Genomic DNA, 24,606 nt, shown 5'->3' on the forward strand with positions numbered 1-24,606 from the left:
GCAACCGAGGAAACAGAATTTAAAAATATATATTATTTACACACCACGTTTAAGCATAGACAATGTGACACTGAAAAATTAAAGATGGTAGGTACAAGTCGTCTCTACTAACTGATGAAATTAAAGTAACGAATCAGACATTTCCGGGGGAATTAACTCCTTGAACTCCTTCTACTGTAGCGAGCATCCAAAGCGAGCGCGTAGAGCTACTAGAATCATGAACAAATTTGTACAACTTCATCCGAAAATGCTTTCCTGACATTTATAACGTAATTTGTTACGCGTTCAGCTGAAAAAAACAGACCTCAGAATTTGAGATTTTTGAAGTAATACACGTGTGGCGTGGATACACTACGATCAAAAACCCTCGGATCTCCGGGGTCCCTCCGGGAAGTCATGAGCAACCTAGGTCGTCTACTGGCTTAATAGCTAGTCACCCCGTAGGTGTTTCACGCATAATGGCCCACCTTAGAGGCTAAATTGCGGAAAATCAGCTCGCTATGATAGATAGATGCATCTAGCACCATTTAAAGAAAAAGGTCTTCAGAAAAAAAATCGTTTGGTCACAAAACCCTGATGTTAGTCTGTTATTTAAAGTGTTTAAGAAATGCAACGGGCGCAGTCGCAAATCTCTTGAAAGCTTCATATAAAAAAACATGACAATTTAATAATTATGTATTATGTATAGTACCCGGGTCTAAGATAGAGTTCTTGTTCCAGGTATCTTTTCATTTCATTAAGGTATTGGTTCAAGTCTTTTCGAGTAAGGCAAATTATGTAGACGAAAATCTATATTCATTAAAAAAATATCATCTTGATTAAGTATATAATTATTGATGAAAGTTCGAGAAAATGAAAGAGAGTTCAATGACGGGCAACCCTCAACGTATAAACCCATTAGAACTGAAAGTAAAGAAACTTCTGAGAATTTATAACTCCTATATTTAATTTACATCGTGTTCAATAAAGTGCGATATTTGATAAACCTTCCTTACAATTTTATTTAATCAAGTGGAAAAGTTTAGATGACTCGTCAACAAAATATAGCCGGAGCTTAATTATATAGGTACTTAAGTACTACTCACAGAATAATACATTATCTTTAATCATTTATGAGTCTTTGGGTGTAACTAAACTACAGTTCCTAGAGACTATTAAACAAATATACAATATTAGTGCGGGTCTGACTACGGTTTTATACAGGGTGTTGCAAAAAGGGTATACTAAGCCGAAACCTACATGTGCAGTACCTACATGTGGTATATCTAAGCCCGAAAATAAAATCAGAATTTCAAAATTAGCGAAAAATATGTCATTTTCCATGGTAAAAAAATCACGTGACCAACATACAATTTCTATGGAAATTGATAATTTTTTTTGGCGCATTTTGAAATTCTGATTTAATTTTCGGGCTTAGGTACACCATGCTGCACATGGAGTTCTATATCATCAGCGTACAGAATGCACCATGGATTCGGTCCTTGAATTTCATGAGTGACATAACCCAAAGTATATTGAAGAGTAGCGGACTAAGGGCTGATCCCTGGTGTACACCCAATTTGACATGAAAAGGTTTGCTATTGCTAAAGCCAGCTGGGTTTTAAACATTACTAGGTACTGAATTACGGTGATGTATGAATCTGGCACATTTATTTCATGATCAAACGAAGTCATTTTTACACCCTCTATGTTCGTAATGACGAGGAGACTCAACCTCTTTCGGCTTACAATAATACGTTTAGTAACAACCAGTATATTGAGTTTAGACGAAAAGGCGATTTAAAAATGTAGTACAAAGTTTTTCAGTCAGTCATTCAGTGTATAGGTATTGTACGAACGTATCAAGTATTTGACAGTAAAAAACCCATTTCTTTTTAACCTGTGTGCAAATTGAAAATTCTAGGAATAGAAAGTATTTTACCATTGGATGATTGGCTGTCTGTACCAGGAACCGGTGGGTATTATTCAGATGTATGGAATGCCGATTCCACGATATTCTAGTTTATTTATTGTCACCGTGTCAGTAAACATAGTAGGTGTTTCGCGCGTAATAATGCAACAAAGGAAATAGACGTGAACCAGTTCCGATTTTTTTCAGTAATACTTGAGTAATACATATCCCTTCGGCCGTCTACAGAACCAGAGTTTCAGAACTGTTTACATACGAGGCTTTTAAATTACTTGTACGGATACTGGTTCTGATCGAGGCTCTAAAAATGCTTGTATGCAACTGCTGGGCCTTTCAGGCTTTCAGCAAGAGCAACTACGAATCATAAATAATGTAGAAGGATGGCACAGCCGCATCAATCGTTATATTGGAAAAAGGACACGACAATTGCAAATTTATTGGACGTAATGATTAAAATGACGAAAATTACTAATATTTTGAAAACTAAATAAAAAAAATCAATTAGCGGTCTTGAAATTTGACCAAGAGATTAATAATGCAGTTGGTGATTTAAAAAATTGCATAATAACCGTGGGCCACTGGGTTGAGCTTATTTGTTAAAATTTTGAGATCAATTTTTAAGTAAGATATTTTTTGTTAATTACCAAAAAAAAAAAAAGATATGATACGACATTATGATTGAAACCACCATTGACCATTTCCAACGAATGTAAGTATTTGGTATGATAAATTACCCTTTCAAAGTAAAATATGTATTTCCTTTTCTAACATATATACTATCTTATTAGTTTGCTCTGAGATATTCTTGCATGCAAATCTTTTAACGAGATCAGCATGCATGCAATGTACAGCATTATTATCTCTTACTTGTAAACGACACGAGATTTAGATGTTCCTCTATGAATTTTATTATCGGATAAAATCACCCACACACCAAAGTTACGGGTCATGTATAACTAACGTGACCATTTATTTTTTTTGTCAAAGCGGGACCTGCGGAATTTCATATCCCTCAAAGATACATATATTATCTTTCTTTCTTATCTTTTCGCTCAGTTTGCTCCGTGCATCAATTCAAAGTTCAATCCCTACGATGAAAAAGTGAAATGTGAAAGAGATGCATGAATGGTGAATGACCATTTTTTTAATATTTATCTAATAATCTTGTAAAGTTGGTATATTTAGGATACCTAAGTTCTTACTATGTTTTTATTAATTAAATTCATTTATTTCAGATAACTTGATGATCCATATTCAGTACATGTCATAAAATTCAATAAACAAAAAACAATACAAATAACAACGAGCACAAGAATTAACATAAGTAGGTACAATTTATCATAAATCAAATTAATACATAAATTCAGGATTAAATACAATATTTAAAAAATATATATATAAGAATAATAATAATGTCAGATTATAAATTTAATTTAATTACATGCATTATAATAATAATAAAATAAAATAATCAAAACTTCCTTAGCGGCATCGTTACAGCGACATGTCTGTCACAGCAGTGCCGGAGAAATGGACAGTCCACTCTGTCGCCAATCATTTTCAGGACAATATTGGAGCTGGCCCGGACCCTGCGCACCAGGGACGCGGCGCGCTTGCGCATGGTGGTGTGGAAGCAGTCCGTGCGCGCCGCGGCAAACATCCCAGATGCGCTGCAAAATCGAGGCAGTCCCAACATTGTCCTGAAAGCATTATTGTACACGACTCGGAGGTCACTGTAGCTTCGCTTCGTGTAGTCTGCCCACAGGCTGCAGCTGTAGAGGGATGTGCAGTAAGCCCTGAAGAGCGTAACTTTAACTTGTTGAGTACATCGTGCAAACCTGCGGGCTATCATATTCGCTCTTACTGACAGTGCCCTCCGCTCGCGCTCAATATCTGCATTGTCCTTGAGATCGGTGGTCAGTATATGCCCCAGGTACCTAAACTGATCGACCATCACAAGTGACTTGCCATTTAATAGTACTGGTGGTACATCTCTGGGTCGTTTTGCACCAGCCTCAAAGACCATGCATTGGCTTTTCTTTGCGTTATATATTAATCCGTGACCACTGGCGTACTCCTCACACGTCCGCACCAGCGCTCTAAGGCCACAGGTCGACGCACTCAGCAGAACCATGTCGTCTGCGTAGCTCAAGTTATTGACGCAGACACCGTCGACGTGGCAGCCGACATGCTCACTGCTGAGCGCGACGATCAACTCGTTCATATAGAGGTTGAACAGGGTTGGGGATGTCAATCCGCCCTGTCTCACTCCACACTCGAGCCGGTAGGGGTCTGACATTGCCCCCGCCCACCGGACACTGTTGGACTGATGTGCGTACCAGTACTGGAACATGCGGATGACTTCTGTAGGTATTTCCATACTTTTCATTTTGTTCCATAGCAGATCATACGACACCAAGTCAAATGCCTTGGAGAGGTCGAGGAAACACGCGTACACGGGTGTTTTACGATCTGTATAATATTTGACGGTATGCTTAAGACACAGTATAGCACTTTCTGTGGAGAGTCTGGGACGAAAGCCAAACTGGTTATCGTGCAGTGTTACGTATTTATTTAACTGTGTGTTAAGCATAGCGTCAAATACTTTGGCTATGACAGTGGCAAGGGAAATAGGCCTGTAGTTACTTTTATCGGCAAGATCACCAGTTTTATTTTTCACTACAGGCACTACCACTGTTTTCATAAAGTTACTTGGCAAGTAGGAGTGGCTCACGCACAGAGAGTAAAACATTGCCAAGACCCTAGAAATATGAGGCCCGGCATGCTGCAGGTGCTCAATGCTGAGTCCATCGTGACCCGGGGACTTGCCTCTTTTTATGCATTTTATAGCTTTAGCTACGTCCTTAGCTAAAATAGGGGTAGCTAAAACTCCATACTTCATGTCAGCATTGAGCACCTCCGCAGCCGCGCCCAATGAGGATTTTACAGAAAAATGGTCCTTAAACACATTAGCAATTTCCTTCTGTTGGTTTTTACCATCGACGCTCACGGGAAGGCTTGGTTTTACATTTTCTTTACCCGTGTCCTTCCAAAATCCACGAAAGTTCCCCTTGGAATGTTTTTCAGCTAGCGAGTCCATTTTAATTTGGTGTTGATTGTCTTGACACCATTTCAATCGCGACTTAAATATTCGTCTGCTTTTATAAATATAAATAGTACGGTACGCGGTAGTACACTACATAAATCCGAATTACTTTTTTACGAATATGAAAATAACGATTTTTAAATTTTAAATTTCTTAGTTCTAGTAAATTTTAAATTGCCGAATAACGAAAAGTTGTTAAACGAAATTTCAAACAACAGATTTATTAAAATGACCAAAGTACATTTTTCGAATGTTATAATTTCGATGTTTTAAATGTACGATTTTTTATTATATCGAATTGTTTAAATAACGAATCCCGAAGTTTTCATATTCCGAAAACACAAATACCCGAATGTACCTTAGTTAACAATTTAATTTTTTTTTTGCTCCGCTCCGCTTCGCTGCGCTCCGCTTCGTTTTTCGACATCTATGTGCACCTAAACGCTCCCTCCCGCTTTCCTCGTCGTTGCACCTATCTTTAGGTTTAGCTCCTAAGGTTTTTAAGGTTAATCACCGTAAAAATCCGAGCAATCGTTTTGCATTGTTGTGTAACTTAACAACAAATAGTTTTCTATTTAACAATATTTTTACTCTATATTTGAAACGCTCCACTTTGTTTTTCGATATCTAATTGCACCTAACACACTCCTCCTCGCTTTGATTGTCGTTGCACCTATCTGTAGGTTTTGATTCTAAAGTTTTTGAAACGTTCATTTTATTTTAGACAAAATCACGAATTATCCTATTTTCGGTCCGGATTTGATATTTTCTTGATAATTTGATTATAATAAATCTGTATTTTATTTTTCGTATACTAAAGTAATCGTATTTTTTAACGTTCGTGTATTTAACAATCGTAATAACAAACCTTCGTGATTATTATATAGGTATATTCGATTTTTATAAATCGATATTTAAAAAATCGTTATTGCAATATTTAGTAGTAAATATTTGTAAATTAAGTACATATTTGGTGTTTCAAATTCGGAAAAAAGTTTTTGGAATTTTTGGGTGTTCTCATACCAGATTAATTTAAAGTTTTTATCAATAGTGCATCTTATCTTATTTTCACATTCATAAAAGTTAATACAGATTACTTTTTGGAAAACATGTACTCCCACGCATTTCTTCTTTGGAATCGGTAGGTGAGCGAAATAAATTTATATACACGATAGAGCAAGAGCGAGTCAATGATCGTCACTGAACGAAGTTACTCGCGGAGTCGCGGTGGAACTCGGACTATATGTGTCTCCCTATAGTCTATGTGAGTAAATGATAAGAAGGTTGTCTCAAGTGATTAAAAGAAAGAAAGGAAATATGGGATGAAGTTACAAAATGTAGGTAATTAAATTATCATTTGGTCTGTTTAAGAAAGCGGGACATTTTTGTCCTCGCGGGGGACAGCGGGACGCACAGCTTGAAAGCGGGACTGTCCCGCCCAAAGCGGAACGCATGGTCACGTTATGTATAACTAATTACCTATTATCCAAAATTATTACTAATATAAAATCCTCCCTATTCTTTTGTGCAGAAAATATGGCAATTATATTATTCTTGCATAAAAAATACAGATTGATTGACCTGAAAAAAATATGTCAGAAAATATGGATGGAGTCATATTTCTTTGATAGCCATTGCGAAGATGGACTTCTGTACCTGGTACTAGTTATTATTCTGTGCCAGAGTGTTATGTTAGTCCCAATGTAATAGGGGGCGGGCGTATTGCCATTTTACGAACACATCCAAGACCCGACAACAAATATCTGTGTTTAAACAAATATCTGCCCCAGCCGGGAATCGAACCCGGGACCTTCGGCTCAGTAGTCAGGGTCACTAACCACTACGCCATTCGGTCGTCTTTTTACCTTAAAATTGGAACAAATCTTGTTAGTTTCCCTTCTGAGATTTGTTCGCCTATGTAGTTGTTTTGGTTATATCTTGGTCATACCTTAATCGATTTTAGATTGTAATATGTCATTTTAAAGCTTATAAATTGACTATGTTTTTTTTATATTTGGCTTTTAAACATAAATTTTGGCAAAATTATATAAAAAAAAAAACTTAAATAACTCAGAAATGGTTGAGTTTCGGATAATGCATTATGGGGTTTAATCGACTGGAAATGCTTTCGGCTATAACCCATTTGAAGGAATACATCGACTTTCTAATCACCCTGTATTATGGTCTCTAGCCGTAGAAAAGACAATAGTAGTTTCCTAGTTTTATATAATTATTAATGTTATAATACCTCTCATTCTCACACCAGAAAAGTATTGAAATAAAGTGGGATGAAAATTATAAATTAAAAATAATAATTTTGGTATATTCGTATAGTTTTACAACGCCACAGGACTTAGCTACGGCGCTGCACTAACATAAAATTTTATGAGTCGTTCCCGCTTCGGGTAGGTTAGTAGTGGTAGAAGGGGGTATAATAATGCTACACTGGCAAATTGCCTACTAAGTTTTTATTTTTGGATAAAACTATTAAAATTAATACCCATTATTGATATGTACCTGGAACCCTTAAGGTGAGGAGTTTACAGACAGTAGATGAGATATCGATAGTGGGTATCGATCATCACTAGTCAATACCAAATCAGGCAAAAGCGTGTAGATTTCAAAAGCCAGCAGTGTCAAAAGGTCAAAAGTCATTGTTACAAGTTGTATGTGAACGATTTCTGCATTTTATACGAATTCTATATAGGCACCAAGGTTTCAGCTAAACAATATAAGTTACTTATCAGATTATATCAACAACTTTCATATGTTTGTCTTCGAAGCGGATATGTTGTGCTCACTATTGTTGTTTGGCAGACAATTTTATTTATCTTTCCAGAATTAAATAACCGATGACGAAATATTATCGATGTTTGTTTTCTTGTTATAGTTTATTGCATCAATTCTACCATGCACTGTAAATACAGATACCTAAATAAAATAAAATCAATTTATAAGTTAAGTAGAGATACTCAGAGTTTATCAACATCAGCTAAAAATAGAAGTATTACTTAAGATTATTTACGCAGCTTTATGGGTCAGTAGACCTAAATATTTATTATCATTTAAAAATATTCATTATGATTTAAATAATTACAAATCGATATCTCCACTTTTCTCCACGTGCACATACAGATTGAATGATATACCGATCGATGACCTTTTTACAAAATTACGAGATTATTGTTGGTGCTTGTTGGAACTGGTGGACTTAAGAGGAGAGTATAGCACTTGCTCGTCCATACAAAAAGAGAAAACGTTTTACTACTTCTAAATATTATCCAATCTCCATAATTTTTTAGTATGTTATTGACACAAGGAATTACTAAGTTTATAGCGATTCCTTTTTTCAAAATTTTCTATAGGTTCAAACTTATAGGTATAAATAACTTTGTTTATGTGATCAAAACTTTGTTGATTCAAGCCATTTGTTGAACAATAACAATGCATTTTTTTAAAAGCGAAACCTATGGACTAGACTTAGAATATATTATGCTGAAGCAATTCACATCAAAATTAAAGAGATTGGTTGATATTTAGTTAGTGTAAAACGTTTTCTCCCGAAACCAGAATTTCATCAAGAAAAGTACCTATTGTCGCGTGCTGCAGTGCATCTCTATCGCACCCGTGGCCGGGGCATAAGAGCACAAGCGATAGCAAGTGTTTTCCTAAATACCTGTTTCTCTAGAATCGCGATTGTAATATAGTTATATTACAAGGTAATTCGAACATACGGCCTAAAAATTAGAGCGGAGACCGTAACCGCTACGCCACCAACAAGAGACTTAAAAAAATATAAAAAAATACTCACCATCGTGAGAATCATAAATGTATATGATTTCCTTCCACCCGTAATGCAGTATAGTATCGACTACAGCCTTGTGATAGTCAGGCCGCATGCTGACTGCGTGATCAATAAGCCCCGAAGATGGTGGGATGACCTGTTGAATGATTTCATTTATACACTCACGGGCAGTGAAATAGTTCCACTCTCAAAAAGCCGACACCAAACAACCCCATTTCTTTCCAACATTTAATTTAAAATTTGAACAAAATATTATTGTTTTTAGTTGGTAATATCCTGAGGCTTCGTTAAATTTACTTCAATGTTGCAGAAGGCGTCATAAAGCTAGCTTTTTCCGTTTAGGGGTAATTTTGTGTTTTTCTCAGTGGAACCTTTTCATTGCTCGTGAGTGAATTATAATTCTATTCTTTGTAAATGCTTCATGTTTGTTCGGGTTTATAGATACTACTATCTAAAAAAGTCTAGGTTAACAGACCGTAATAATATAATAATATGAAAGGTTAATTTTCTTAGCTATGACAACATCGTCTGTTTTCCACATCCGGCTCCACCACCTATTTAATTTTACTCTACCTCATTTCTACATAACCTACCCTTAATATTCAGTCCATATCCAGTCAGATAAATTTCGTTCAACAAATTTTACGTCAGGCTCCTTTTGTACTAAAACGCCGTTTTTGTTTTAAAAAAAGCAATAAATGAGCATTATTTCAAATAACATGCCATTGCGTGCTTTTTTTTTACAGAATATAGAGTAAATTTTTTTCGTAAAAATATGATTACCTTTTATGTATTAAAAAAAAAGGAATAAGTGGTACTAATAATAAGCATAAAACGTTAAAAAATTGTTGCATAGATGATGGAAAAATATTTATATTTGTTGTAGAAAAAGTTTTCAAAGCTTATCCATCTAAAATAAATAATTACCGAGTACTTGTTATTCATTATTCATATAATACAAAGTAATAACAAAATTCTGAATAGTACAAACTCTATTATTATTGGTGAAAACGACGCAATTCACAAAGTTAAAGCAAATTACTCTAAAATTATGGACTGGATTCTTAAAGCAAATTTAGCTCTGCTTTTCATCTTTTTCTTTTGAGTCACAATTCTGCGGCCAGTTCCGTTTCCGGATCCTTGCAAGTCAAACAAAAAATCTCTGGCACTAAGTGAAAAGTATAATTATAGAGGGAAGCCCCATTAATATCCATTTAGATACTAGTTGGAGATACTGGGTTCTATAATGAGTTGCCATGCCCATCATAATTAAATCCTCTGAGTCTAACGTTTAAGCTTCATTTAAGCTTAAACGTTTACATTGATGTAACCTCCTCATAACACAACGGAACTTGACGTTAAATGTTCGTTAATGGTTGTCAGTTATTTTTATCCTTTATTTAGAATAGTATGGGAAAGTGCTTTCGAAGTTACAAACAAAAGAGGCCAAAAGGTACAGGTTTTTTCGAACCAACAAACTTTCGAGCCAAAAGGTTTTTGAATCAATAAGGTAGTGGGAGAATAATTCGTGCCAGCGTACATCGAGAGGATGAACTTCGAAGTTTCAACGTATAAAAATATTAGAATAATTCTGTTTTATTTCTGGCTCATACTAAACCTATTATATGGTGTCCAAACTTGAGTTTGTAAAAATTTATTTTTAATCATCTGTAAAAGTAAAACCAAAAGATATGAAGAGTCTTAAAGAAAGTTTATAGTAGCTATGACGGTTATTGTACCTACGGTTGCTACCCCAATTATCTTTAACACGTAGTATTCTGTTAGGGATCAAATCCAGCTTGCCTCCACATCTTAAAATTATCACTGTTATGTTACCTAATAATTGTCCAAGAAAATTGCTTTCATCATCAAGCGCATAATTCAAATTAGATTTTTAAGCTATGCCGCTCTACTACACTCACGGGCAATGAAAAAGTTCCATTCACTTAATTCCGATACCAAACGAGCCCAATATTTTCAATGATTAATTTAAAATTATAACAATATTTTATCTTTTTTGTTGGTAACATCCTGATGCTCTGTTAAATGTACATTAATTAAAGATGGGCGTTTATGAATGACAGCAACAATCAAATGGTTTGATACCACTAATGACAATAATCGAATTTGCAAACCATTAACCACTAATTTTCATAATCGAATGATGAAATGAATTATGAATGATGAATACTTTCCTTCGAATGACACTATTCGAATAAGAGGAAATTCGAATGATGTTTGAATGATTCAAGTTGTCATCCAAAAATGAGTTTTGTTTATAAGGCATAGAGTTTTATTTTAGGTGACAAGATTGATAATCGAATAAACTGATGTTTGAATTATTCAATTTGACACTCAAAAATGAACTTTGTTCATAAGGCATAGAGAAAGATGAAAAGACTGATAATCGAATATAAACTAGTCATTTGAATAGGAAGGAATGAGACGACGCACTACATTTGTATACTACTTCTCACTCTCTGTACACTACATACACATATTAATGAATTATGAATAATGATTCAATTTGCCATAAAAATATGCCTTTTGCTCGTGGAACAAAGGTTACTTTTAATGAACGAGTCCTTAGTACTTTAAAAAAACCACTAGTTTCTACCTTTCAATTGAATGAAACGATTGAGAATGAGTATATAAATAATTTTCATTCATTCAATCAAAGTTAGTAAACAAAACAAAAACTTCATTCATTGAAAGTTAGTAAACAAAACAAAAACACGCGTGCATTGTTTTGGTAATATTAATTATTTTTACTGTAAAATATCTTAACAAAACTAACAAAAACTTAACTGCTTTATGGTGTAACAGGTACTAATCATAAACTAACAATGTTCGGGAAAATCGGGCCATTTCAAATTTAAAACAAATTGGATTCTAACTTGAAATGCAAAAGGACGTAACTTTTTTGTGTTTTTTTTTGGTGTAAAATAGTTGGTGACTTTTTTGGTGGTGTTTGTATTTTTTATGTTAATTTATGTTTTGTGGTCGGTGTGATTTTAATTTTTTAATGAAATCAGCATTTATTGTTTTTTTTCTGTGAGCGTTAAGACATTTTTTGTGATAATGCCTCGCCCAACGTCGAAACGGTCAATCGTGTGGACCTTTTTTGCTGTGACTGATGATAAAAAGAACATTACTTGTACATTGTGTAAAAAAACGTTTCCAAACCATGGGAATACATCAAATTCCAAGGAACATTTAAAAATAATTCGCCCAATTCAGTTAAGTGCTGAAGAAGATCGACGTGGCCTGCCCGTGAGGCAAAATTCAGCCTTACCTAATTCATCCTCATCTACACCTGGAATTTCTGGCACCTCTCAGGTAGAACCTCAACGTGCTGACCAGAGACAAGAACCTGTGGCTAAAAATACAAGGCAGCTGCGCTTATGTGCGAAAATTTCGGAAATCACAATAGAAGAGTCTGCAAGTCTCGACAAAGCTGTTGTAAGATTGATATCCAAAGATTACCAGCCAATATCAATCGTCGAGGACTCTGGGTTTCGTAATCTGGTTAAAAAACTGAATCCTAACTACACGCTACCATCCAGAAAAACGGTGAGTGAAAAGCTTTTGTCCGCTTTCTACAAAGCCCATGTAGAAGAACTCAAGAATGTACTAAAAGATGTAGAACATTTGTCACTAACATCAGACTACTGGAAGGCCCGCAATGAAAAAACTTTCATCAGCTTACTTACACTACATTTATAATGACAAAATATGTTCAAATACATTGGCGACGCAAGAAGTCATTGGATCGCATACAGCCGCCAACACCGCTGTTGTAATAACATAAATATTAGTCACAGTTGTTACTGACAATGCCGCAAACATGAAAAAAGCTGTTTCAAAAGAATTGTGCAAACACCACCATCCTTGCGTAGCCCACACAATCAACCTGACCGTTAATGACGCTATAACCCCGGAGTTGGCTGATTTACTAACAAAATGCAGAACAATAATAACACATTTTAAGCAGAGCTCAGTATCTGCGTATAAACTAAAAGAAAAACAGTCGGAGCTCAACTTGCCAGAGCTAAAGCTAAAGCAAGACGTTGCCACTAGGTGGAATAGCATATGTATCATGATCGAAAGACTACTGCAAGTCAAACAAGCACTTACACTTGCAGATCTACCTGACAGGGCACCTGAAAATTTTACAGGTAATGAATGGGCCACTATTGCAGACTGCTTGAAAACTTAGAAGCCATTTCTGGAATTTTCCGAAATTCTTTCTGGGGAAAGGTATGTCACGATATCCACCATTGTTCCTTTGATAAGAGGCTTACAATTTTCACTAAGAACGGTTATGCCAACAACACGGATTGGTTCTACACTAAAGAACTCACTTATGGAAATGGTGTCTCGCAGACAGACTTGGAAACCTTGAAACTAACAAAATAGTAGCAAAAGCTACTTTTTTAGACCCTCGATTTAAAAAAGCTGCATTCGGACTGGAGGATAATGCTAAAAATGCCCAACAATGGGTAACTGACGAACTTTCATTGCTTATGAACCACAACCCTCCAGTTGAGACAGTGGTAACAGAAACGACCAGAATAAATAATAGTTCTCATATACTATTGGACCACCACTATACCAATCCTCCAGCTACTTCATCATTGTGGGATCATTTTGATGACAAAGTATCCCAAAATAATGAAGTGCAATCTACCACAACGTCTGCTATTATAATGGTGAAACAATATCTAGAAAGTGGTCTCATACTCGTTTGCCGGAAAGAAGATCCCCTCAGTTACTGGAAGAGGCATGCCAACATATTTCCGGGACTGTATACATTGGCTAAGAAATATCTAGCTATTCCAGCTACATCAGTACCCTCGGAAAGGCTTTTTTTCAAAAGCGGGCTATGTACTTAGCGATCGCCGCAGCCGATGAAGCTCACAAAAATTGGATCAGATTATGTTCCTCAATGGAAATATTTAGTGTATGTGTTCTTATGATGTTATCTTAGATCTCAGTATTGTTACCTAGCTAAGAGATGTTACCTACGGTGCTTTATGATCCAGCATTCTGTGATACACTTACATTATGGTTATGCCTAAGCAATTGATCGTTTAAACCTTTTAAAATCGTTGATCTTAAAAGGATTATTTTTTTTTGTATTTTATGTTTTTAACTGTATTCAATGTAAGTTAATTCAATGTTCAAATGAGACAGAAAGAAAACTATCTTGTTATTAAATTTATAACATAGGCTGTCATTTAAGTATTAATGTGCATAGATTTTTAAATAATACAAGAATAGTATAGTTTAATAAACATGATGTTACGTTTTTTATGACTCAGCATTTTTTGATACGCTTACTTACATATTAATTAAAATTATGTTAAACTGCCTCTTTGGTCTAGTGGTACAAGCTTCGCTTCATGGCCCAGAGGTCCCGGGTTCGATTCCCGGGTGGGACCATCAATTTGTGTTTCTAAATTGTGGTTCTAAGTTTGGTTAGGACATAGAAGGCTGATCACCTGATGTCCAAAACAGTGAAACGATCCATGCTGTCGGATGGGCATGTAAAGCAGTCGGCCCTGCGCCTAGCTCTCTCCAGTCGTGTCGGTCAATCCGTCCCATTGGGCTATGAGAGTGATGGAACAGAGAGTGCTCCTGTGTACTGCGCACACACATGGGCATGGGCACTATAATCTACTCCTGCGTAGATGGCTGATCTCAAAATGAGATTGGCCGCCGTTATTATTATTACTTACATATTAGCATTTCAGCATCCACATAATTTTTATGCCTAACCTATTGATTGTTAAAAGTGTTTTTTTTATATACCTACGTTCAGTCAAAAGAATATATTTTTATTTTGTTACGTGTTGGTATGGTTACATATTATAATATAACAAGGTAATATTAAAAAAACATGTAATTGTCGGATTTAGTGCCAATTTCTCCATAGTCGGTTATCTAACCGACCAGGGATTGGTTAGTCAATTATACGTCATCTCCATATAAAATTCTTGACAGATGTGTCAAAAGTCAACCACTAATACCTGGTTATGCTCTAACCAACTGTGGAGAAATTGGCACTTAATGATTTGTTAATTCAATAAGATATATCAACCATATTCGTTTTTTTATTATTTATGTTTTGTTGTGAAGTGCTTAGAAAAAAAATTATAAGTACGTTGTTACTGTAATGTTTTGGTTGATCTCATTTCTCGTAATTGAAGCAAATGTAAAATCTTAAAAAGATTTGTATCTGACGTCAGGTCGTGTGGACCAACATAAATCGAAACATTGCATTAAGTAGGACATAAACTAGTAAAAAGTTTGTGATTAGCTGTTATTCGATTATCAACGGCTAAATTTAAATTAGAAAGAATGAGACGACGCTATTGCATTGCATTCATATTTACTTCTCACTCACTCATCCATTTCATGATCGAATACAATTTTGAATAAGAGGAAAAGAGACGACGCAATACATTCATAGTGATAATCGCGCATCTTTAACATTAATGTTGCAGAAAGCGTCATTTAGCTATCTTTTTCCGTTTAGGAGTAATTTGTTGCTTTTCTCAGTGGAACCTTTTCATTGCCCGTGAGTGAATTAAAGGTGTTGATGTCGATTCTGAAGGCAGATTTTAAGAATAGAATAGAATAGAATACTCTTTATTTTGCACCATTCAAGAAAACATTACAAAATCACAACTTATAAGTAACATAGTACAAAAAAGGCGGTCTTATTGCTTAAAGCAATCTCTACCAGACAACCTTTGGATGGAAGAGACAATTGTAACATAATTAATGGGAGTAGAGGTGCAAGGTATACTACTTAAACAGTACATGCTATAGACTATATAAATAAATAAAACAATACAATATAAAAACTATACCTATAATAAACTTACATATTACATAAACTCGTTTATATTTATAATCAACTGTTCAGTGAATTCAAATAGTGTATCCTGACCCTATCTTTGAATGAGGCAACAGAAGGTACATGTCGTATTTCCTCGGGAAGAGCGTTCCAGAGTACCACTGCTTTCACCGTGAAGGAGTGGCTGTAAAAGTCAGTGTTGTGCGGCGGCAGTTGTAGCCTCAGATTGTGCAGACCGGAGTGTTCGGTTGTGCGAGCTATCCCGGATTTAAGTTTAGTGCTGTCTAATAATATAAATCTCATTTCATTTTAAGTTTGTCATAAATTAATTAAAATTGACAAAATTACACATTTCTATATTCAGACCTAAGCGATATTGGTACCGTACATGGTAGCGAATTAGCGATGCTGAGCTGGTACGACATCCGCGATATGGCATACCTTCGATGTGCGACAAACATTGGGTGAGAATAGGACTTCACACAGAATAATCAACTAACCTTTTCAGGAAACCACGGAGTTACGAAAGGCATCTGAAATGTATTTGTGTACGAATGGAGAGTGTCAAATGAGTCCGGAGTCACCGCGCCAAGCATGGACCACACGCCTCTAGCGAATTGGTTGCAGACTGGAACAAATAAAAAAATCTAGTTATAGCAACTTTTCTCGTCACCTGTGATGAAAATTTATATTATATTATTATAAAGATTAATCGTAGAATGGACAACATTTCAAAAAACTAAAGCTGCTATAAATCGAAAACCATTTCGAGATTTAGCTCTAAAGGCCACAAAAAAATGTTTTTGTATTTTTGGATGTATCATTTTCGAGAAAATCATAAAATAGTAAAAAAGTGCTGATGACGTCATGCATCAGGTGCGATGCATTTTGATGATCAAAGCCTATAGATTTAAAAACAAAGTAACTGTCACTTTCATTTTTAATTGACGTTGACGTTTTATCGTGACGTTGTTGTTTATTTGGGTCATTTTCATTAATTCTGTTCTGACACTTTCTGACTATTTTTTTATTTATTATTAAGAGATGACCTCTATATAATATGTCCCAGAGCATGCGACCGCCTACACAGCTGAAAAAATGCTTCTGCTTATTTTTTACATGATAAGTACCTACTTTCCATCATCAGAAATATCAAGGTCATTTGAAAATGACCCATTTGTTGGTTGGCATGTAAACAAAGTTTAAATGTCACTTGTCAGTGTCATTTATATTTTTTTCGAGACTCAGGCAATAGACAAAAATAAAAATTGAGCCTAATATGTGACGTCACTTCCGGTTTTAAAATAATTAACTTTAAATTTAAGAATAACATGCAAAAATTTATGTATATACAAAATAAAAAAATACGGGTCCACTAATTTTCTATAAACTTTCCGAATAATTAATAAAAATATAGGGTAAAGAAAATGAAATGTTGGGTTCTACCTTTTTTGGCATAAGATTTTTTTGCCTAATCTCGTATTGCATAGTAACGTTTGGTCAAAGTCTCGTTACGCCGAAAATCGTATGGCATAAATCTCGTTGGGTAAAAACTAATTTCGCATAACATTGTTTAGCCTAATAATGGTATGGCCAAATCTTGAATAGCCTAATAATGCTATGGCATAGGTTTATACAAAGTAATAATATTCGTTTGGCTTTAACTTTGACGGAGCGTCTCCCTACATAGCGCAAACTGGTGCCTTGTATTGTTTCCGCTGTTTGGAAAACGCTCCGCTCCGCTTCGCTGCGCTCCGCTTTGGTTTTGATGAACATGTGCACCTAACACGCTCCTCCTCGCTTTGCTCGTCGTCGCACCTATTTTTAGGTTTCGATCTCATGGGGTTTGTAATAATTATATTGGTCGTTAACTTTCGATTTTTTGATCATACAATATCGTGATTTTCGGGATGTAGGAGAAAAATACTACAATTTGTACATTTACTACATACTTAATATATTATTTATTAAGATAACATAACAATTTATGTTCGTCTATACATAGGTATAGACGAACATAAATTTGAGCAAACGAAACTTAGGTGTTTAAAGATTGTGCCTAAAGAGTTTTAGACGAAACGAGCCTTATGCCACATAAGTCTTGGCAAAGTGATGGTTCGGCCAAAAAAGTTTAGACCATACGAGTTATGCGAAATGAGTTTTGGTCAATAAAGATTATGCCAGATGAGCGGAACCCGAAATGTTGTCTATTTAAGTTAGTACAAAAATACATTGTACTCATTTTTTTTCGTACTTATTTGTTTGAACAAAAACGTTAGTAATTATACGGTTGGTTACATCTAAATCTTAAGTATTTATCAGTACTACTTGCTAAATGTCATTGTCTGAATCGTAAGTACCCTATGAATTTTCATCTAGATGAGAGCGTGAAAATGAGTTTTTTGCATGTTTTTAGCCACATAATTTTTACAGGAAAATAAGGGGTTGATTTGTTCACAGCTTTAATGGACCAAATTTAATATGAATACATGGTTCCCTTTACGCGTTCCGGAGACAAAGGGCCTTGACAGAAAGTAAGACCGGCAACAAAGTGATCCTATGGTTTCGTTCTTACCTTTTGAGAAAAAAAGGCTTCAATCCAACGGAGAGAAACTTAAAGTGAAAATGGTTAAGTTTGCGTACGGCAGCGGCGTTAGATAAAATTATGATGCCTTATTTTAATAATAATGGACAAACAATTATTATGTACAAATCGACTGCAATTGATTTCCACAATCCACAACCACTTTAAAGGAATACATCTAATAGAGAATCAATTATCCTGAATGAAACCATACCACAGATAATATAATACTGCTAAGTGCGAGTATCTCAATGCAATTTAAAAGTAATTTTATCATAATTGCTTTCGCCACAGTGCTATTTTGTTTGTTTTATATTTTTATCGAGATTAAACTTTATTGGCCTCTTAGAAACTAGCTCTGAAACATAGCCGTTTAATTATTTTGCTTCATAATTAATTATTCAGTGAACCAATCCTGCTATATCAATATGATATGAATGGGCTTCGCGATGCTTGTTTTTCTCGTTGGGATATTACCGAATAGAAATGCTTAGTAATAACCATTGGCACAAAGGAAAAAAATATTGATTCGATTCTAGTGAAAGAAGTCGATTTCCCGCTCGATAGCCTGGCTAAATCTGGAAAAGTCTAGAATTACTTGATACGTGCCCGCAGCGCAGTTTGTAAATTAACAAAGTATAAATATTATTAAAATATGGCATTTATTAAATTTGCGTATTACGATGATGCGGAAACCCTGCCACGCTAACGGGAACACTCGAGCCGGACCACCATAAACGATTCAACTTAGCTGTTCAATCGCTACCAGAGGTGGTGGTGGCGGCCCCTATAAGGATAAAGTGTAACTGATTAGGAATTGTTGTGTATTGTATATTTATATATTCAGTGGCATAGATGGTGTTATTAAGACATTTTGTACATCGCGGAAGAGTGAGGTTTCAGCAGTAGCTATATAAGCTGTGTCAATTTAATATATTGTCATTCATAACTGGAACACCGTTGTATCATTACCTCCGGACGACCTTGGGATTAATCATGGTCCTTCGAGCCGGATAAAGCTACATATGGAGCTCGTCGGCTAAAAGTTCTAGAAAAAGTGCTCAGTGCTTGTGCCTGAACGAGAGCGGAGGAACGAGCCTGGCTGCAGTCGGAGACCTGCGGGGAGCGGCAACCCCGAGGACGAGCTGCTGCTGCGGGGCCGAGGAGGAACAGCCCTGCGACAGCGCACCGCGCACCCCGCCTGGAGGCGGGACAGTCGACGAGCAAGCAAGAGCAAGACAGGTTTAGTGCATTTTGCAGTGAATGTTAGTACTTTAAAGTTATTATTCTGAGTAAAGGTACAGTCAAGAAACTTAGTCAAATTTGAGCCAAGTCAAGAGAAAAAAAACTTTGAAGATTGTAGTAGTTAAGCGATTTAGTTTCATGTATATTTTGGACTTAGAATAGTTTTAAGAAAAGTGTACCTACGGGGAACCTATGCCCATATTCCTACAGAAACAGCATTGTTTAAAAACTTAAAAAATTGTATAAAAAATATTGCTTCCTCATAGAAACTTAGTAGGTCACTTGACTTTCCAATGATAAATTGAATTTTATTTGAAGACTTTCCAAAAGTTGTCTAGGACTTGACTTATTCCAATTTTAAGCTAATAAAAATCTTATATACCTACCTAAGGACTTTTCCAAGCTTCATACCGTTTTCCAAATTGATCTCCGATATAGCACGGTTCCCAAACAGCACTGTTCGAAGAAATTAGTTTCACCCAATGAATGCTTGTACAATAGCACGGTTTGCCGAAAGTACTTACCGATGACGATTTATTCAACTAAAGAATGAATTAAAAGGATCGACTTATCAATCCATTAAGTATGAATGGTCTGGAGACGAAATAGGCAGACGTTTCCCTCTGCTGGGGTGGTAGGCCAGAAAGGCCCACCGATTTATAAAAACTAGTTGCAGTCTCAATTTTCACTAGACGCAATCTAGTTGGCCAAGCGTTCGTTTCATAGAAAATGATTTGTTTACATACTAAAATGACAGCTTCAATTCATAGAATATCCGGATTCCGGATTTGATAAACATAACCTAAAATTCCAATATAAGGGAATTGGAAAAAAATTAATAACTTGTTGAATGAGTGATTAATCCATGATAAATGATGATTTTCCTTTAGTAAAACTATTTTTATAATTTGTAATAAGTGCAACATTGCAGATTTCCTTGGATTTTTTGATATTTTAATGAATTTATAATTCTATAGTGTGTGAACTGAGGGACCACAAATTAATACGAAATTTATGAAATATACACTTAATTATCTAGTTATTTCACTGTTATAATGTTTCTTGTAACTTTTACTAATGCGTGTATAAATCTTAATGTTGTTTAATGTCATAATTAGTATTTTTTAAGCCAATAAAAAGTGGTCCCTCAGAGACCAAAAAATGCTACTGGAATACGATATAATCAAAGTAAATTTATGTTTTTGATCGAGATGTATAGCTTTAAATGCTTTTTACTAATTATGTAGTAACAAAGGATTCCTCAAAACTAAATACTTTTCTAGAATTTTTTTTTTTTTACTTTAATAGTATAAGTTTACTTTATATTTCTATGTACACAATACAATCTAAATAACTAATATAAAATTAAAATTAAACTAAAAAGAAAATGCTGGCCAGATCGCTGCCACTGTCGGGTAGGGTACCCAAGACGCTGGCCGCGTTACGCGAGGTAAGAGCCAGCCCTAGGGTCCCTTGAGACTTCTATTAGTCTGGTGCTGATGTCTTTAAAAAGCTGACGTGCCTCCGGTCCCCACGGCCCTAGGGTTTCGACTCCGAAAGGCACAAACATGTACCCCTCTCCTAGGGATGCATATTTGCGGCCTTTCATCATCTCCGCCCGCCCGGCCGCAACGCCAGCCTCTCTGGAGGTAGATGGAAGATGGGACGGTGCTAGTGTGTCCACGCATGTTGCGTCCCACACCAGCAGCCGGCCCCTCTTCCATGGCACCAGACTCATGCCGTCGGGTCTCTTGCCGTCGTCCCGCATGATCCCGCTTGGCTCTAAGGTAGCGGGAACGTTTGCACTGGCAAGGGCCCGGCGGATGGTGTCGTTGAGTGCGGCATGGCGCGCTATACGCCCGGCACTGCGGCCGCACGATAAGCCGTGGTGACCGCGGCGGTCGGCATGTTCGCCACAGCGGCAGCGATGTGGCTCATGATAATATGAACATTCACTCCTCGAACTAATTCGAATAGTAAAACTATTGTACGTGAATGTTCATAATAATTTATTTATTTTCCAATTTAAAAAGACCGAAAAATTGCTTGTTTTTCTCTGCATCTGGAACCTTTTCCATGTGATCCAAAGTTAGATACTCATAAAATACTTCCGAATATTTTTCTTTCAGGTTCATATCTTTGTCTAATTTCCTCCTCAAACTATTTAATCTCACGTGACATATTTTTTCAGATCCGTCAAGTTGTATCTCATCGTCTTTAAAAGGAAGCCGAGCTATATATCTTCCAGATTCATCTCTTTGTATTGTTCTATCGAAGTGTTCTTCACAACGTTTCTCTTCTTCAGTAAACCTTTGCTCTTTCGTCAATTCTGTATCTTTTTCTAGTTCCCAAAACCTTTTTAGTAGCTCATCATCTTCGACTCGAGCATGCAATACATTTATATCTGCAGATGGTCGTAACGATGATGGCACCACTCCAGATAAAACCATAATGTAAACTCTATTTTCTAGCACTTATTGATCATAATCACAATTCACAATGAAACCTCGTAATATTAAGAATAACCGTTTATTTTAGTAGTTTTCAGGGAGCCATCTACAAATTCATACAAAATATAAATACATAAGCTAAAAAGAAACCATACCGCGATGTACACGACTACCTACAACTAGATTTCTAGAAATTGAAATTATTTTTTTGTGCTGAGGGACCACATAAATGTCGAATAACTTTTGAATTAATTGTTTACAAATGCCAGCATTCGTTTTACAAATTAAGTTACAACTTTTACTAAATGTTTTAGTTACCAAACCTACAAAAAAACATGTGGTCCCTCAGTGCACACACACACCACCCGAGTCCGCGTTGTTCTATGTATCAATCATTCTGTATAACACCATTTATTTTAATAGGTTTCTACTGAATTCTTTTTTTAAGAATATGTTGCAGAAGAAAAGGCAATTCCGCGGGTGGCCGGAAAGTAGTTGTCATTAAAGCGAATATATTAAATACGCTGGGTGGCGATGGTGGCCTATGCTCACCCTCTTTCACGGACAATTTGCTTATGTTTCTCCTTTTAATCCCGCCCCAGTATTTCTGTACAGACTCTACTTTCCGAGGAAAATAAAATGTTCTCTCACCTTTATCTATTGTCATATTTTTACGCAGCGAAACAAGGCGGCAGATTTCTCCATTGTTGCGGTGGCAGACTATTGCTGTGGCGGTTTTCAAATTGAGTGATAAAGAACGAGTGCTTGTGTCGACTCTTATTTCAAAATTAGTTTCTTGAAATGTCGCAGTTGCGGAGATAGAAGGAGCAATAAAAATATTAATACCCAGTGAATACTGTATATTGTTGAGTGAAGTTTATAATGCTCCGTTGATATTTTTAAAGATAGCTTTGTTGGGTGTTTGTTGATATCATATCGATAAGGATCAGTGGAAGCGGTCGCATTATTACGATTTACGAACGAAGCGAGGAATGGATGAAATTACGACGGGTAGTACCCCACTTTTATCATTAGATAGGACTTTGTTTACGGTATATTTAAAATGTACAATTGTTTATAAGGTTTTAAACCATAAATTGAGGCATGTTGTTTTTAATACAGAGATGTAGATTATTGTAGGAATTGTGATTGTAGATAGATAATTAAGTATTATTTATTTTTACACATATATCTAAATTTTATTCTAAAAGGCAAACAAAGACATGGTTTTCATTTATAAGTTTTTATTTTATCTTATTTTCTTTTATGGTGCACCATGCCGAAGGTCCCGGGTTCGATTCCCGGCTGGGGCAGATATCTGTTTAAAGGCAGATATTTGTACTCGGGTCTTGGGTGTTGATATTTATATTTAATATGTATCTATCTATGCATTTGTGTACCTACATATATCAGCTGTCCGATACCCATAACACAGGCTCTGCCTAGCTTGGGGTCGGATGGCCTTGTGTGAGATGTCCCAACATATTATTATTACCTATATTATAATGTATTGAAGTAACATACATACAAAAATAAAAGGCCATATAACTACAGAGAATTTCAAACCTGTGTTTGTGTTGTGATTGTAATTCGTGCTGCTTCTGTAATTATTTTACTAAATTGACAGAAATCGACAATAGGTTTATAACTACAAAAGAGCTCTGCGTATCTGCCGTAGTCAATCGTAAAATACGGGTAAAACAGTCGTATATTTTTTACTGGATGTAAGGTACCTACATCATTTTTTCCGAACCGAATCGGTATATTTTGTGTGCACGTGTCCAGTGCCAGCGAGGCCGAGATGAGATTCCCGATTACTTTTTTACAGCCGAGGCAGTAGCGGCAAATCTAATATAATTCTGCAAACTGTTGTTGAAATACATTGCTATATTGGATGTAGTATGGAGCTATGGCTATTGCGCTTTGTTTTATTTTGTAACAATAGGTACGTTATATTGGTACAAGTACGAACCAAATACTTTTCGGTAGGTATTAAAATATTCTCAACAATCTATAAATAATTAGCCAGTGATAATTGAAGAATATTGTGCTTTGCTTTTTGTTTATGACTATTAGGTTATCTCAGACGACATATACCTCAGCCTCAGGTGGTAGTGAACCAGCTTCCAGAGCTCGGGCCGGGACATAAAAAATTTAATTCCAGCAAAATTAAAAATTCTCCTTCGATGACCAGAAGTAGTAGATAATTCTAAATTTGATCATAACCCCTTGCACAAAAAATCTTACTAGAATATCACATTCCTTGCATTTTTATGAAGGTTATTTTATATTCTACGATGTTAATAATTTAATAACAAAAGATTTTGTGCCACAGAATTTTATCCGATCGCCTAACTTAAATTCATAGTCATAGCTCCTCTCTTTAACCTTAGGGCTATGGTCATTGTAATACCTACCTACCTACACTCACGGGCAATGAAACAGTTCCACTTACAAAATTCCGTCCCTTAATAACGTCAACATAATGTCTATGACTTTAGTTGGTACTATTCTCGTGTACTTTTAAATGTAGTTCAATATTGCAGAAGGTGTCATTAAGCTATCCTTTTCCGCGTAGGAGTAATTTGGTGATTTTCTCACTGGAACTTTTTCATTGCCCGTGAGTGTATATTACCTACTCC

At 35.8% G+C, this 24,606-nt stretch overlaps 1 protein-coding gene across 1 annotated transcript in view; it reads right to left on the reverse strand.

Annotated features, from left to right (window-relative positions):
- Positions 1 to 24,606, reverse strand: part of LOC105389788 (glutamate receptor 1) — an 88,362-nt gene that overhangs the window by 33,048 nt on the left and 30,708 nt on the right. Inside the window, exons 3-4 of the mRNA XM_011560967.3 lie at positions 16,186 to 16,313; positions 8,827 to 8,956 (exon numbers count right to left, since the gene is read on the reverse strand). Coding sequence (XP_011559269.3) covers positions 8,827 to 8,956; positions 16,186 to 16,313 — 258 coding nt within the window. The remainder of the gene's footprint in view (positions 1 to 8,826; positions 8,957 to 16,185; positions 16,314 to 24,606) is intronic.

Source organism: Plutella xylostella, chromosome Z (genome assembly GCF_932276165.1).
Source record: "Plutella xylostella chromosome Z, ilPluXylo3.1, whole genome shotgun sequence".
Taxonomy (NCBI): domain Eukaryota; kingdom Metazoa; phylum Arthropoda; class Insecta; order Lepidoptera; family Plutellidae; genus Plutella; species Plutella xylostella.